Below are 15411 nucleotides of genomic sequence, written 5' to 3' on the forward strand. Positions count from 1 at the left end.
CATTTTTTACCCTGCGCTCGCGAAGCGAAAAGCGGGGTTAAGCATTCAGGTACGTACTTACGTATGTGTGCCGTGTCTGCATTTTAAAAATGCATTTTTTCAACAACCGTTGGTCCGATTGACACAAAATTTTACCATCGAAGCGCCTCCACCTGTAGAAAAATTTTATTCATAATTATGACATCATAGGTCACGTGGTACAGACGCCATCTTGGAAAAACGTTACACCTCTGTCTCCCAAACCGCTCCATGGAAAAAATTGAATGTCCAAATCACGGTCATTGTCATGTCCAAATATCAGCTTCCCAGCTCAAAAGGTGCCTGGGATATTGCCCAGATGAGAGAGGAAATAAATAAGTACTTACGAAATTGATAGTAATTAAATAATTAATCAATTAATTGATTAATCAAAAAAAAAATTTAAATACCTTTTTTGCCAAATACATGCTCACTATTGTGCCAACATTTCAGCTTTCTAGCTCAAAGGACGGCTGAGGTATTTCCCAGACAAACAAACAAGAAAAAAACGGAGTGAAAACTAAGTACTGTCTTTCAGCGCACGTCATCACTGAGCCCCATTCGGTGCCCGGCGATGACGTCATGTAGCGCCTGGAGATGAAATAGGAAAGAGCGGTTGCTATAGATGAAAAATAGATGAAATAGGAATAGGAAAGAAACCATGTACAATATAATTACCGTGATGTTTTTTATCCCAGTCCAATATCCATGCGAGATCACAGTCGCACGCCCATGGATTTCCCTGGAGGTACAGGTTCTCAAGAGCATCCATGCAAGACAGCAGGTTAGGGTTCAGTCGATGCAATTCATTCTCCGACAGGTAAAGATGCTTTATGGTGGAAAGGCGTATGTGATCCAGTAGCCAGAAGGTCACAAAGGTATTCGAATGCAAGTATCGAAGACGGTTTCCTTCTAGATTGAGCAGCCGCAGTTTCCCGATGCCGTGGAAAGCATCGGGGTGGATGAACTCAATCCTATTGTTATCAAGAAGTAGACGAAGCATGCTCTTTAGGCCGTAAAACGTCTCCCGGTTGATCACCTTCACCTTGTTGTAGCTCAACTTCAAAAGCTGTTGAAATAAAAATCATCGAGTGTAATATATTAATAACCCAATTGCATCCGGAAAAGTGAATGGACGAAACACATTTCGCATCTCTTTACGTACCTGCAGGGACGACAACTGCTTGAAAACCTTGCCAGGTAGGTTATAGATGTTGTTACTGTGCAGCAAAAGAACTTCGAGGTTCGAGAGCATTTCAAAAGAATCCTCCGTTAGTTTCCAAATCTTGTTGTACCTGCAACAATGTCACGGAGATCTGTTAGTTTGTTAGAAACATTATTGCCAAGAGTTAAAAGCAGAGGGTCCACATCTGGTGAGCAGAATGTTATTTTGAAGCATACGGAAGATATTAGCAGCACACACTTAGCGCAACCTTTCGGGCCATCGTTGGGCCAGATCATCGATGCCCACTGCACACTTTTTGTGAAGTTTTCATTAAACGTCAGCGGCTTTCATGGAAAATCAAAGTTACCAGGGTTCGCAAAAAATGGAGGTAAAAAGGCAGCAAACATCCATTAATCAACTGGCAACTCTCGTGCGTCGCACTCGTACCCCATGTTAATCCTCCTCAGGAGGGAAGACGAGCCTCTTGGGATGGCGGGTAGGGAGCGGAAGGTACAGTGGACATCGGACGGGGTGGGACATGTGCAGGATTTTGGGCAGGAGTCCATTCCAGGTGTGACCATGAGTACGGTGGTTAGCAGTAACACCAGAAAGGAAGGCAAGGAGCAGCCAGGCCAACGGCCAGCCATATCTAAACCAAGTCACCTGTGCGGATCGGTGGGACAGGGTGGGGACATGTTTCGATCAGGGTTTCCTCTTAGTTTTCTATTCTGCATCAGTATACAGAATACACATATAATTTTGCAAAATTTTAGTCTATTGTCTTGAACAACAGGCCTGAGCATTCACATTTAAAAACATTCAAACATTCAAAATGAAAAGTGAAACTTCTCATTTTAAAGGACTCAGAGTGTAATAAAGGTTTATTTGCACGAAACCATCAGATCTTAGGTCTCTTGCCTATAATATGAACCGTCTTTAGAGGCCATTTTCCCCCCGCAGAGCAGGGGTTGTCCTTTTTCGGGCACCATGGCCCCCTTTTTGAGGCAATGTTTTATGGCCGGATGCTCTTCCTGTGGCCAACCCTGTTGGTCGCCTCTTGCGACGCACAAGGGACGCGCAGGGAATTACCAGTGAACTGGTACTCAATGTGCCGACCTCAGGGGGATGACAGGCTGAGTCAACCCCTCTGGCGTTAATTCAGCGATCAACCAGGATTCGAACCCGGGATCCTAGGATCCCAAGCCGGCACCCTAACCGCTAAGCCAACACCAGGCCCCTCTTGCCTATAGTATCCCATCCCCTATTCTGTTTTGATTTGCTATTCCTTTCAATCTTACCAGACAATAACCAGTCACCTTCTCCTGCTGTTTCCTATACTCACCATTGACAATCTCCTCTACTTTTCCTGAATCTGCTTACAATATCTTCCTATTGCATTGCTTTTTCTTGCCAATCTTGTTTGTGTGTGCTTTGTCTGCCCATACTCCTTTGTCCTGTTTTTAATACATCTACCAGCTGTCCTCTGTTGTTACGCCACATGTGAATTGAATGTTATATTTTGAACACAAATAGGAAGACAAGTTTTTCGTTTTACAGTGCTGTACTTTGGTTTTGAATTCGAGCCGATCGCACATGCGCAGAGAGGCAAAGAGGAGGTGAGTATCGCCGGAACCATGGACAAAATTCCAAATTCCTGCCCTAACTGGGTGAACGTCAGGCCTGGCCAGGCCGGTCCATGGAAGACTTCGGCCGAGCTTCTCCCGGCCGATCCCACAATGTGGGATACTAGTGGGCATTAAAGAGCATCAACAACAACTGTCTGCCTGACAGTCAAACAAAATTGAAAATCATTCCAAACAGCAAACATGTCTACTCTCCGGTCTTCTACATGTCTGTCTTCATGTAAAACATGTCTGTCTTCTACCAACTCCTCTCCGGCCTTGCCCCCCCAAGCTCTATCTGTGCTCTGTCCCCCAAATATTCCTACAGGTCGCACAAGATCTGCCAGCAACCCTCTGATGGTTAAACTGCCAAAATCAAGACTCTCTATTCACCTTCACTCCTTCATTCCTCTTTTCTCCCGCCTCTGGAACAAACTCCCTCACTCTCTTCAATCCCACTCCTCCCTCCAGGTCTTTAAAACATCTGTTCACCACCATCTCTTATCTTCCCCCATCCAAAACCTTGATCTCTTCTCCCCCCGTTAATTCACGTCAGATCCACTTTCTTGAAATTTCGACTTCTTTCCTGGAAGTCTTAGCAGTGTCAATGTGTTTTATACCTCTCCCACCCCCCCCCCCCCCGCCTTCCCACGCCTCCTCCCCCCAGGTCCTCTCCCTCCCACAGATCTCCCGATGTCCCTGCTCTCAAATGTTGTACTTGTGTGCTTCCCTCTCTCCCCCCATCTTGTCTCCCGCTCCCTTTGTCTTATGTTTTATGTGTCAGTTTGTCTTTTTTTGATCAATGTTAGCCTCGATCTTGTATACAAAAAAAACAAACAAAAAAAACAGTGTTTCTAACCCTCCTTGGTGCAGCGGGGTATATCAAACCCCTTTTGCATGTTACTAACCACTAAGCACCCCACTGCACTAACTAAAGGTTAAGGACGTCATAATGGACACCAACAAATAACTAATGTAATGATAGGGTGGTGTAATAGACGCTGCAGAAAATAGCAGTAAAACCTAGAATTAATTTATTCATGTGACGATAGCAATCTCTATTTTATTTACATTTAATTATACACTTGAACACTGTAGTACACATATCATCTGTCATAATACTCCCAAAAACTTCCATTTTTGCATCTTCAGATGTATATGGCTGCCGAAGCAGTTTCTCCTGCTATTGGCACAATCCTGGACAGGTGGCCACTCCAACACAGGATACTGAAATGGCTCATTCATCACAGTAACCTGGTTTTGCCGACCTCGGAATGATGACAGGCTGAGTCAATCCACCTGGTGTTAATTCAACGGATTGACAGGGTCAGGAACTCAGGACCTTGCGATCTTAAGCCAGCCACCTTAACCATTAAGCCAACACCAGGCATGTTTTGCATTACTTCAATTTAAATAAAGGTTAAATGGCGTGGTGTGTAATAGTGCTGTTCAGGACTGCTCCTGGACTACTTCAATAGCACTAAACTTTCAGATTTTTTAACGATCGTTAATATTATTATTTTATTAAGATGAAGAAACACTGTGCGGGGTATCGCGTTCTATGAACTCTCTAGTAATCGAGTTAGTATATGTACCAGCTGTTTTTCCATCAGCCTTGACCTCCGTATAAAAGTGTCACTCACTCATTATTTCTGTTGCTAGACAGGGATGTAGGGCTTTCTTAAAATTTGTGAGGAGCTCAATCAGCATGGACCAATTTGTTCTTTCACCTGCAAATCGATGTTTTGTTTGTTTCCAGATCGAAGCTCATAGAGAACTAAGCAAGAAATATGTCGTGCATAGCACGATATTTGCGAAATCTCTAAAATAAGTTGTTGGCCTATGATGACCTCAAAAATTGAATTCAGTGATCAGATATGCAAATCCTCTTAAAATTTACCTGTCGATCAGTTGAATACTGAGGATTTTAGAAATCTGGCCTATGTTGACCTTTTGGTCTATGTTGACCTCAAAAATAGTTGGGGGTTGAATTCAGTGACCAGATATGCAAGTCCTCTTCACATTTTCAAGTGAATCGGATAAAAGTTGAGGATTTTAGAAATTTGACAAAGTTGGTGACCTTTGGCCTATGTTGACCTATTGAGCGTTTGACCCCAAAAACAATAGGCTTCTTGCTTATGAACAACTTTACCATTTGGTGAAGTTTCGTGAAGATCAGTTGAAAATTGTGACCTGCAGGTAACTGACATACAGACAGACAGACAGACAGAATAACGCACAATATCAACCAATATACGGAACCTGAAAAATCTTTGATTTTCGCAAGTAATAAAGTTGAAGAATAACCTATTGACAAGAGTTTGGATGCACAGGTAAATGAATGTTGGTGAGGGTAGAAAAGGGGAGACATCATGAAACGGTGGAGAGTATCTGCCTTGAGGGTTAGGCTGCAGAGCAGAACTTTGATTGGAGAGGAGGATGGGGTGGCGGAGAGGGCAATTATTGGACGGGCAGTTTCCACAAGAGTTTGTCACTCACTGTAGAACTACAAAGCAGACGATGTGCGTGAGTGTCACCAAACAATGAATCTCAACCACAGCACAATGGTTTTTTTGAAAAAAAAGAAAAAAAAGATTCCAATTGCCTGTAGGTTTTGTGATACGTGATCACATTTTCAATCATTAGAGCTGCTGCTAAAGTTTGAAACAAAACTTTAAACAATGAAAGCTCTTTTCCTGCATTATGGTTCCCATTAGACTTTCAGAAGTAGTTAAGCATGAGCCTTTTCCTACTCAACTCTCAGAACACCTCCATCAAATTGCGCACTTAACTTAATCCCTCTATTAGTGAAAAATGGTTTGCTTCTGGTGTGGGATGCTTAAAGTAACCTTTGGATATTTCCAGTGATAAAAAAAAATTTGGGGTCCAAGTTTACAAAGAGAGCAAAAGGAAAGAAAAAGTAAACGCATATCACGATGAAAAGCTTGGAGGAAATTTAAAGTCGGTTTTATCTTTGTCATATGTTTAATCAGATGTGATGAGATTCCAAAAGGGGATGAAAGTCATAAAACCAGAGCCATCAACCACTGCCTGCAACTGATGGCCAACAGACAATGTGGATCAAAGAAAAATCACTTGCAGGTGTCGCCTCACCTATGACAGCATCATTTTTGGATTTAAACCACGAGGGTTTATCGAGTGTAATTTTATGACATCTCAAAATAATTATATACATGATATGACAATTCAACAGCTCTCCCTTCATCTATCCTCTTTGGTCTATTATAATGGGCTGAACAAACACTTGAAAAAATCCCTGCGATCAAAGAGTCGAAGATACTTTGAACGCACCTTTTGTTTTCATTTTATCACGATATAAGTCGTTGGCGAAGAGCAAGGTGTTTTGATGAGTAGGCCATTATGAAGGGATTGGATTAAATCGGCAAGGAAATCCAGTTGCTGAGGTCGCCAGAACTAAATGCTGAACCCTGAGGTTTTCGAACGTTCATAAAGGTGGAACATGGAATGTAAGGTCAATGAATCGGAGAAAGAGACAGATGGTGTGGACAAGAACTGAAATTTTGGGTATAAGTGAATTCAGATGGACTGGTTATACCTCTGTCACCGAAGGTGGACAGACGTTATGTTTTCACCCGTCTGTTTGTCCGTCTGTGAACAAGTTTTCTCAAAAAATTGTGGAGAGATACAGACGAAACTTAGTGGAGAGGTTAGGTGTTCTAGTAGCGAGGTGGAGAGGTGGAGAGGTTCTAGTAGCGAGGACGAATCGATTAGATTTTGGTGAATATCTGGATTGGTTAAAATTTTAAAGTGCTTCTTCACTACTGTATTGAGAGATAGGGCGAAAAATGATATATAGCACATAACCTCAAAAGGTTGTTGGCGGATTCGGACAGAACTTGGCGGACAGGTTAGTTGTGTGATAAGGACAAATTGATTCGATTTTGGTGAAGATCCGGATCTGGATCCGGATTGAAGAAGTTTTAAAGTGATTCTTCACTAAAGAATGCCTAAAGGAGATGTTTTAATTATTATGGGAGACTAGAATGCAAAACTTGGAGAAGCAGGAGCACCAGGGATTGCAGGAAAGCATGGACTGGGTATCCAAAATGAGCCAGGGCAGCGAATGCTGGAGTTCTGTGTGGACAACCAGCTCATAATTGCAAACGCAAGGTTTAAACAACCCAAGCATAGACTGTACAGATGGACTTCATCTGATGGGCAACATAGGAATGAGATTGACTGAAATCAGGTTGTGTTGTGGAGTGGTAGGAGGCAGGTGAAGGGGTGGGATGAGGAAAGGGTGGGAGGTGGGATCCAACGTTGCTGGGCATCACAGGGTACCATTGCTAGTGTGCAAGAAGGGAAATAAAAAATGCTTTTCCAAGCTCGAATTGGTTGACAGAATGCAAGATGAATTGTGGCAAGAAGTTGAAGACATTGTAATGCTAGAACAGCACTCAGAAGAGAGCATACCTCCGCCTGGTGAACAGCTTACATTTTTGTATCACAGAGTAGACCAGAAAATCACAATACAGAATTACATTTAATCAAAATCAATCACAGGAATCACCATAGGTCCAGTCTTTCATACCCTGATCTACCCCTCGTGTTTGGCCATATCACTCAATGGTGAAAAATCACTTTAAAACCTCTACTAGTTGGATCCGGATCCGGATCTTCACCAAAATTGAATCGAATCGTCCTTGTCAGACACCCAACTGGTCCACCAAGTTTGGTCCAAATCTGTCAACAACTTTTTGAGATATCCAGCTATGTATCGTTTTTAGCCCTATCTTCCAATGGTGAAGAATTACTTTTAAAATTCTAGTAGCCGGATCCGGATCCTGATCTTCACTAACATCTAATCATTTCGTCCTTGTCACATACGCTACATCTCTGCCAAATTTAGTCCGAATCCGTCCACAACTTTTTGAGATATCTTGTTTACAAACGGACAGATAGACAAACCAACAGACAGACAGACAGACAGGGGTGAAAACATGACCTCCATCCACCTTTGGTGGCGGAGGTAATAAAAGAAGGGACCAAAAACAACATCCCATAAGCAAGCAGAAAGAAGAGGGCTAAATGTCTGTCACAAGAGGTAATAATAAAAGAAGAGATGAAAACCAAAGGTGCAAGAAGACAAACGGCTAAATAGTGACATTCAACGACAAGCTAGGAAAGACAAAAATAAATAATTCAAAAAGGCATTTAAAGAGATAAAAAGTAACAACAGAGTGGAAAAACAAGATATGTTTTTAAAAGATGAGAGAGATCACAGGGATGATTCGCTCCAGGATTGCGGTCCTTCAGAGCAGAACAGGAAAATATTTGACAGAAGAAACACAGGTAAAGAAAGATGGAAGAACTATACTGATACTTTATACAAACGAGATAGCAATATGATGTCAACCTTCGAAGAAAGATAAATATGATCAATCAAACCAATAGTGATAGAATGTGAGGTACTTCGAGCCCTGAAAGAGCTGAAAAATGGAAAAGCACCAGGCACTGATGAAATTACAATTCCAGAAGCCTGAACACTAAACAAGAAGTTCCAGTAAGAACACAATATGGAGAGAAAGAAGGGTTTGGAATTGGAGTACATCCTCTCCCCTTACTTGTTCAATCTGTATAGTGAGTACATAATGAGGAAATCAAACTTTGATGACATTGAGGCTGGAGTCAGGATTGGAGGAAGATGTATAAACAATCTATGTATGGGATGCTGACAATACCACTCTGTTGTAAAGAGGACTTTTTATGGATATCTCCCCCAGACAAGGCATACGCCACTGTCGGTAAGGGGCTAAGAGAAAGTTAGAAAAATATAAAGATAAAGCAAAACAAAATAAAAACTAGAACAATGTGACTGTGTCGCCAATATGCCTCTGCATAGTCTGACAACAGGTAGATGCCATCGTTCTGCATATGTATGGGTAGGGGATCACATTTGTGAAGTTTCGTGTTGATCGGATAAGGTTCGATTTTCTATCCAAGATGGCTGCCAAACCACGTGACCTATGACATCATGATTTTCAAATTATATGCAACAGTGCTGTTATATGATATTTGTAAAAATTAGCATTGATAGGGTGAGCAGTTTCAGAGAAATAATTATTTAATATTTTCCTTCAATCCAATATGCCTGCCAAACCATGTGACCTATGATGTCATAAATTAAATATTTCAATACAAATGGGTCATAGATCATGTGCATGCAATTTCAGATTTTTACGATAAGGAATTTGATTAAAATATTTTGGCTGGTACACCACTTCACCTACAGTAGGATGTCACCATTATCATGCTTTTGTTCCCCCATTGGAAGTACTTGAAAATGTGCCAAGTTTCAAATTTTTCCATTCAGCGGTTTCCGAGAAATAATTTTTTTAATTATTTGCTTTTAATCCAAGATGGCTACCATACCACGTGACCTATGACGTCGCAATTATCACAAAAACATTCTGCATGGGTGTCACTCCTACTCTGAAAGTTTCGTCTTGATCGGACATATGGTTGCTGAGGAAAACGAGGTTTTGCCCGTACGGACGGACAACCGGAAAACAATGTCTCCGGCGACTTTGTCGGTGGAGGCATAATAAATAAATAAATAAATAAATAAATAAATAAATAAATAACAAGAAAACATCCAAGACACTGGAAGTAGCAGAGGTCGGGTAAATTGCAATTAAACCTCAAAGATGTAGGAAGTATGAATTGACATTTATCTTAGAGCAGAGTAAATCGTAGGATAATGGGAAGCATGTTGCAGGTAGTGAATTGCAGAGCGAGACAGCATAAGGGATAAAACTATCTGCGCAGCCTTTCGTTCTGCACATTGGATCAGCTAAAGTGTATGGGGGTGCAGAGATGGCAAACCGGGTATGGCGTCCAAACACTCGTATGGGAGGAACCAAGTTAGAAAGTCCAACAGAACATTTGTCATGAAAATATCTGGAGAACAAACCAAGAGTGGCAATCGACCTACGACTGAAGAGTTGAACCCATCTCCACACCAACCAGGTTGACTCTTCGTTTCTGGAGCCAATCAAGTAAAGATAAGTGGCAAGCTGGTGCTCCAGCCCAAATGTGACAACAGTACTCCATGAGGGGACGTATAGTTAGTTGCCTTATACAGGTACAAAACAGCCTCAGGAGGTAAATACCTCTGCGCTCGATAAAGACAACCAACTCTCTTGGAATCACTCTTAGCAATACCAGAAAAGTACCTATCCCAACGGAGGTTAGAGGAGATGTCCAGACCAAGAAGCCGAAGCTCCGATGATTCTGTTAAGGTTGAAGACCCCATGTGCACAGAAGGGAAATACCTGTTTCTATAACGATATATGGACAACAGTTTAGTTTTCTTTGCATTGGAGGTTACCAGCCAGTTGTGCTCCCACATTCGTGCCACTTCAACACATTCTCCAAATCATTGTCCAGAGAAACTCCAACCTCATTACGAGTGGCATTGAGTGAATCAGCAGAGGTACAGTAGAGTGAGGAATCATCAGCATACATGGCTAGCTGAGACAAAACATTATCAGGAAGATCATTGATATAGACAAGGAACAATTGACTTGAGATGAAACTGCTGCAGACATTGAAGAAGGAAAGTGAAAACGCTGGTCTTTATTTAAACATAAAAAGACTTAAATCTTCTCACCTGAGAAGGTTGAGGTGTTCAAATTGCGATACGATTATGTGGAAATAGTCGAATGTTTCATCTTTCTGGGTTCTAAGATTGAAGTGACTGGAGAATGTGGATGAGAAATTAATAGACGGTCAGCGTTGGGTAGAACAAAATTGTCAGGATGGACAAAGATCTGGAAAGACAAAGATGTGACAAAACAAACCAACATAGGGATGGTGCATGATCTGGTCTTTCCAGTTGCGATGTATGGATGTGATTCATGGACAATGAAGAAAAAGGAAGAAGATTGACAGTTTTGAAATGTGGTGTTGTAGACGAATGTTTAAAGTTCCATGGACGATAAGAAGAACAAACAAATCAGTGCTTGAAGAAATGAGACCATGATTCACATTGGAAGTGCTGATGCTAAAACAGAAACCGTCAAACGTTGGACATATCATGCGTGCAGAAAACGAAAGTCTGGATAAATCAACCATGCAGGATATGTTTGAGGGAAGAAGAGGAAGAGGCAGACCATGTGTGTGCTGGATGGATGGAGTAAGGGCTGCAACCAGGCTGTCTTTGGCAGGGCTTTTGGAAGCGTTGCAGGATAGGGATGTTTATAGAAATCTGATCATGATCAGATATCTAGGTAAATAGTTGAATCGGAATGAATGAGGCAATCACCTATGTTTGGGAATTTGCCCAAAAGTTTGGGAATCATAAACACATTGACAAAACAAATTAATTTGCTTATTGTAGATGTCTGAGAGAGCACTGCTTTGATACACCAGCTCGTATTTTGTGCTATTAACCCTTTCACCAAGACTTTACTTTATTACCTTTAACAGTGCACACATTTGCAAAACAGGAGGATGCGGAGAATAAATTGTGCTGATACTCTCTCTTTAGGTCGCCCGTCTTTCAGGTGGTACGAGGAAGAGATAGATCTGTGTATTATGAAAGCTAAATCTTCAACGGTTTTTAAATATCGCGTACACAAAAGTACATGGACGGATGATCGGTCAGTCGGGCAGAGCTCATTTAAATGTTCATTGTCAGGGTGACGGGGGACAAAAGAGGAGGGGGATAGGAGAGAGAGTGAAAAGAGAGCAGGAAAATGTGATAGAGCTGGTGAAAGAAGGGGAAAGGTGTTAGAAGTACATGAGAGAAGCTGAGAGAAGAGGTGGGCATGAATGGACCACCCAGTGGAAGGGAGATGGGGGTTGAGCAGCGGGAGGGGGAGGGGGTGGGAGTTTAGTTTGTGCAGGACAAAGCCAAAGATTTATCGTATAAATATTTAGCACAAGCTTGCAAAGGACAACTGTCATGGTTATTAAAGTGTTCAGATTGAGTATGGCTCAAAATGATGGATTTGATGTATGATTTCAAAGACATTTGAGATGTTCCCCCCCCCCCCCCCTCCCCAGTCCACCCCACATCACCCCAGTACCTCCCCCTCCCCTCCCCCTCCAGACCGCCTCAATGACTATAAACGTTTCACCTCTTACTTCCCCACGTCATACATTTTCGCAATTACACACACACACACACACACACACACACACACACACACACACACACACACACACACACACACACACACACACACACACACACACACACACACACACACACACACACACACACACACACACACACACACACACACACACACACACACAGTCACGTGAAAAAGTAAGTACGCCCCATGTGAGGTTTTGACTTTTTCAACATACAGCTATTTGATCTTCATTTCAACAATATTGATAGATAAAGGTGATATAATATAACAAATATCATGAAACATTTACATTTTGTCGTCCATTGTATAATTTAAATAAACATAAATGCAAATTTCGCATGTGGAAAAAGTAAGTACACCCTTGGCTCTAATAGGTGGTATTGCCCCCTTTGGCAGAAACAACCTCAAGTAGGCGTTTCTTATAACTGTCTACCAGTCTCTGACATCAGCTGGGAGAAATTTTTTCCCACTCCTCCATGCAGAATTCTTTCAGCTGTGCGATGTTTGAGGGGTTTCTTGCATGCACAGCTCGTTTCAAATCCCCCCACAACATCTCGATGGGATTTAGATCCAGGCCTTGACTTGGCCAATTCCAGAACCCTCCATTTCTTTCTTTTCAGCCATTCCTTGGTGGATTTACTGGTATGTTTAGGGTCATTGTCATGTTGCAAGGTCCACCTTCGGTTGAGCTTCAACTCTCTGCCAGATGGCCTCACATTATCCTCAAGCACCCTCTAGTACAATGAAGAATTCATCGTGGATTCTATGATGGTGAGCTGCCCAGGCCCTGATGCAGCAAAGCTGCCCCAAACCATAATATCTCCACCACCATGCTTTACACTTGGTATCAGGTTCTTGCGGTCAAATGCTGTCTTTGGTTTTCGCCAAACATGTCTTCTGGTACTGTGGGCAAATAGCTCTACCTTTGACTCATCTGTCCAGAGCACATTGTTCCAGAAGTGCTGGTCTTTGCCTCGGTGTTCATTGGCAAACTTTAGTCTTGCCCTGATGTTCTTTCTGGACAGCAAAGGTTTCCTCCTGGCACACCTCCCATGTAGATCAAATTTGTGCAGCCTCTTTCTCATGGTAGACTCGTGCACTTTGACATCAACAGTGGCAAGGGCTACCTGTAGGTCCCGTGATGACATTCTGGGTTTCTTAGAAACTTGTGTGGGACATTCTGAGTTTCTTAGAGACTTCTTTCAGCATCTTGCGGTCTGCTCTTGGGCTGGTCTTGCTGGGGCGGCCTGGCCTGAACAAGTTGGCAGTTGTTTGGAATCGTCTCCACTTGTAGATGATCTTCCGGACAGTCGAATGATTGATTTCAAATTGTTTGGAGATCTTTTTAAATCCCTTCCCAGACTCGTAGGCATCTATAACCTTCTTTCTGAAGGCCTCAGAGAGCTCTTTTGATCTAGGCATGGTGACGCCACACACTTCAATAACAAAGAGCAAACCAAACTAAATGTCTGAGGTTTAAATAAGACAGGTTCCTCCAAGATCCTCTCTAACGATGTTCTAATCATTTGCACCTGAGCTGGTGCACCTGATTCTAATTTTAGGTATTTGAAGTAGTGATAAATGTGGGGGTATACATACTTTTTCCACATGCGAAATTTGCATTTATGTTTATTTAAATTATACAATGAACTACAAAATGTAAATGTTTCATGATATATTTGTTATATTATATCACCTTTATCTATCAATATTGTTGAAATGAAGATCAAATAGCTGTATGTTGAAATATGTTGAAAAAGTCAAAACTTTACATGAGGTGTACTTACTTTTTCACGTGACTGTACATATACACACTTATACATATACACACTTATACATATACACACTTATACATATACACACTTATACATATACACACATACACATATACACACATATATACACACATATACATATGCAGTACACACATATACATGTACACACATATACGTACATATATACATACGTATACACACATACACATATACACATATACACACATATACATACGTGTGTGTGTGTGTGTGTGTGTGTGTGTGTGTGTGTGTGTGTGTGTGTGTGTGTGTGTGTGTGTGTGTGTGTGTGTGTGTGTGTGTGTGTGTAGCGATCACATCAGTTAAACGACACTTTTACCATTTGCATGTTCATTTTGCAAAGTCACGTGGTACTAGATAAAACGTTCATTCTGTGTTTCTAAAGCGCATTCTCATCGAACGTTTCCGTGGGAGTTTGAGACGCAGCTCACCTGCGGCTTGAGGACAACCTCAGGCTTACGAATCACCGCTGATGCTGTTCGATGTGCTCCATCGTGATCCAGATCTTCCCAAAATCAGCCCACGGGGAAAGGAAAGAGATGCAGTAAGAGTTCAGGTAGCACACAGGTGTTGCAGGTAAATGAGCAAATACACTGTGATGCAGGACGCACATGTAATGCTGCATCTAAACATGTAAGGAGAATGCAAAGCGAAGCGTTAAAGTTTTACAAACGAACGACCTAGAACTTTATACACGACCCGATACTTTAGAAGCAAATAAGAAGTTAAATCGACAGCGAGCAGAGGCGGTGGAGGCACTCGATGCAGGCAGGGTTTGAGTTGTTGCGCCTTGAGCTGCTGACGTTGCAAAAGGCGGGGTCCACTGAAATCGACACGAAGCACTCCCCCGGCCATCACCCAGAGGAGCCATATACCTTCACACACACACACACACACACACACACACACACACACACACACACACACACACACACACACACACACACACACACACACCACACACCACACACACACACACACACACACACACACACACACACACACACACACACACACACACACACACACAGTCTATTCCTCCACCACACTTTACCCTCGGAGAAAGACCGCTATCACATCGTACCCTTGTCACATTGGGCTCAAACCAAAACCCCCACCACCCCTCACTACATAAACAACCCGAAACTACCCGCCAAGATCGGTGCTTAGAACATCCCTACCACCCTCACAGTTCAATAACTCACCCCTAAAGCCCTACCCTCACCCCTAAAGCCCTACCCTCACCCCTAAAGCCATACCCTCGCCCCTAAAAGCCTACTCTCACCCCTAAAGCCATACCCTCACCCCTAAAAGCCTATCGTCACCCCTAAAGCCATACCCTCACCCCTAAAAGCCTATCGTCACCCCTAAAGCCATACCCTCACCCCTAAAGCCCTACCGTCACCCCTAAAAGCCTATCGTCACCCCTAAAGCCCTACCCTCACCCCTAAAGCCATACCCTCACCCCTAAAGCCCTACCCTCACCCCTAAAGCCATACCCTCGCCCCTAAAAGCCTACTCTCACCCCTAAAGCCCTACCGTCACCCCTAAAAGCCTATCGTCACCCCTAAAGCCCATCCTCACCCCTAAAGCCATACCCCTCACCCCTAAAGCCCTACCCTCACCCCTAAAGCCCTACCCTCACC

General features: G+C 42.6%; 1 protein-coding gene across 1 annotated transcript in view; it reads right to left on the bottom strand.

Annotated features, from left to right (window-relative positions):
• Window positions 1-14867, bottom strand: part of LOC137435101 (immunoglobulin superfamily member 10-like) — a 54678-nt gene extending 39811 nt beyond the window's left edge. Inside the window, exons 1-4 of the mRNA XM_078784645.1 lie at window positions 14197-14867; window positions 1631-1846; window positions 1184-1313; window positions 697-1087 (exon numbers count right to left, since the gene is read on the bottom strand). Coding sequence (XP_078640771.1) covers window positions 697-1087; window positions 1184-1313; window positions 1631-1830 — 721 coding nt within the window. The 5' untranslated portion in view covers window positions 1831-1846; window positions 14197-14867. The remainder of the gene's footprint in view (window positions 1-696; window positions 1088-1183; window positions 1314-1630; window positions 1847-14196) is intronic.
• Between the last annotated feature and the right edge of the window lie 544 nt (window positions 14868-15411).

This window comes from Myxine glutinosa, chromosome 9 (assembly GCF_964187855.1).
Source record: "Myxine glutinosa chromosome 9, kmMyxGlut1.1, whole genome shotgun sequence".
Lineage (NCBI taxonomy): Eukaryota > Metazoa > Chordata > Myxini > Myxiniformes > Myxinidae > Myxine > Myxine glutinosa.